We start from the raw sequence: 1,751 nt of genomic DNA on the forward strand, positions 1-1,751 counted from the left end.
TAGGTCTTTGACCCATTTTGAGTCAACTTTTGCATATAGTGTAAGGAAAGGGACCAAGTTCATTCCTGTGCGTGTGGATATCTGGTTTGCCCGCACCATTTGTTGAACGACTATCCTTTCCCCATTGGATAGTCTTGGTGCCCCTTGTTGAAAATCATTGACCATTTACGCTTAGGCTTCTTTCTGGGCTCTTTATTCTCATCTGCTCCATCTGCCTAAGTGTGTTGAGCACACTTTTTGCCTCTTTGTCACATCATATCCTACAACCATATTCAAAGGTGAGAACCAAGGGTGTGTGTGTGTCTTTCTCTCTTTTTTCAATCAGGACTACTTCCCAGGAGTCCCTGGACCCAGCAGACTTCCTCTTAAGCAATGGTGCACTAGGGCCAGTTTGTACCTGCTTGTGAAAGCGGCTCATTACATTACTTGAAAACCCTTGAAATCGCCATGGCGGGAGCGTTTACACCAGGCAACTCGGTAAATGCTACAAATCAGGACTTCTTTCCCCCAGGAGAGTGGTTTACCAGCACACCATTGCCCTGAAATCTAATTAGTCCGAAGTGAAGGGCAGGGCCACTCCTAGCCAAGGGAGTCTTCGAAAGTGAGTATCTGTCCTTCTCAGCCTCTCTCAAGGGAGGTGGGCTTTGCTGGCAAGCAAGAAAGGGACAGTCGGGGCAGCAGCTAATGCCGTTCACCACTGATGCCTCCCCATGGTAGGAACTTTCTGTAGTCACTTGAAGGAATGCCTTTTAAATGTCTTTAACTGCCTCAGAGAACCGAGTGCTGTGGGCTCAGTGGTAGGATGGACTGAGCTCTAGCAGCTGACAGAGTAAGTATAGTCAGGGCTGGGGAACCAGGGCAGGCTTTCTAAACTGTACAAAGGGCCTGAAAAGGACGTGGCCCCAGTAACTTCCTGTAACCACACCCGGGGGCTGCCTCGACACAGAGACTGTGAACAGCCAGTGGACATGAGGCTCGGAACGCGATGCTGATGGTGAGGGAGGAGCCCCGAGGGGCTGCAACAGGGCCGGGGGCGCTTAGAAGGTAGTAGAAGTGTTTGCTGAAGAAGAGCCAACAAAGGAAGGCCTGCCGTCCTTGGACAAGTACTCCTTGCTGATGAGCCCATGGAAGGCCATGATCTTGAGGAGTCCATGGCGAAACTTCTGGCCAATGAAGGCGTAGATGAAGGGATTGAGGCAGCTGTGGAGGAAGCCCAGAATCTCGGTGGCATCCAGGGCCCGGCCAATGTCATTGCGGCGCTCACAAGTCTCCTTGATCACCCGGAGCCTCATGAGGGTGTCTGCGACCAGGACCAGGTTGTAGGGCAGCCAACAGAGCAGGAAGACAAGCACGACAGCGAAGATGACCCGCATGGCCCGGTGCTTCTGCCCCATGTGGGCCTCAAACAGGGTGCGCAGGGTGAGCCCATAGCAGAACAGCATGACCACGAGCGGCAGGAGGAAGCCAAAGGTCTGGGGCAGGGCCCGCATCACTACCCGCAGTTTTGTCGTATTGGCACCCATGTCCTCGTAGCAGACTGGGCTGGAGTAGGGGGGATTGATGGCCCTGCGGAAGACGAAGATGGGTAGGGACAGGATCAGGGACAGGGCCCAGATGCCTAAGCATATGAACTTGACCCAGTGCCGCTTCTGGGTCAGCGTGCGTGTGGCATGGACAATGGCCAGGTAGCGGTCCACGCTGATGCAGGCCAGTAGTAAAATACCACTGTAGAAGTTGACTTCCTTCAGGAG

At 53.4% G+C, this 1,751-nt stretch overlaps 1 protein-coding gene across 1 annotated transcript; it reads right to left on the minus strand.

Moving 5' to 3' along the window:
- Window positions 1-177: 177 nt before the first annotated feature.
- Window positions 178-1,745, minus strand: CXCR2 (C-X-C motif chemokine receptor 2). The gene has a single exon (XM_081810523.1). It carries the CDS (start codon window positions 1,521-1,523, stop codon window positions 1,038-1,040), a length of 486 nt encoding a protein of 161 aa, XP_081666649.1. The 5' UTR covers window positions 1,524-1,745; the 3' UTR covers window positions 178-1,037.
- Between the last annotated feature and the right edge of the window lie 6 nt (window positions 1,746-1,751).

The sequence above is a fragment of the Leptonychotes weddellii genome, unplaced genomic scaffold (genome assembly GCF_054177405.1).
Source record: "Leptonychotes weddellii isolate Sample4059 unplaced genomic scaffold, ASM5417740v2 HiC_scaffold_28034, whole genome shotgun sequence".
Lineage (NCBI taxonomy): Eukaryota > Metazoa > Chordata > Mammalia > Carnivora > Phocidae > Leptonychotes > Leptonychotes weddellii.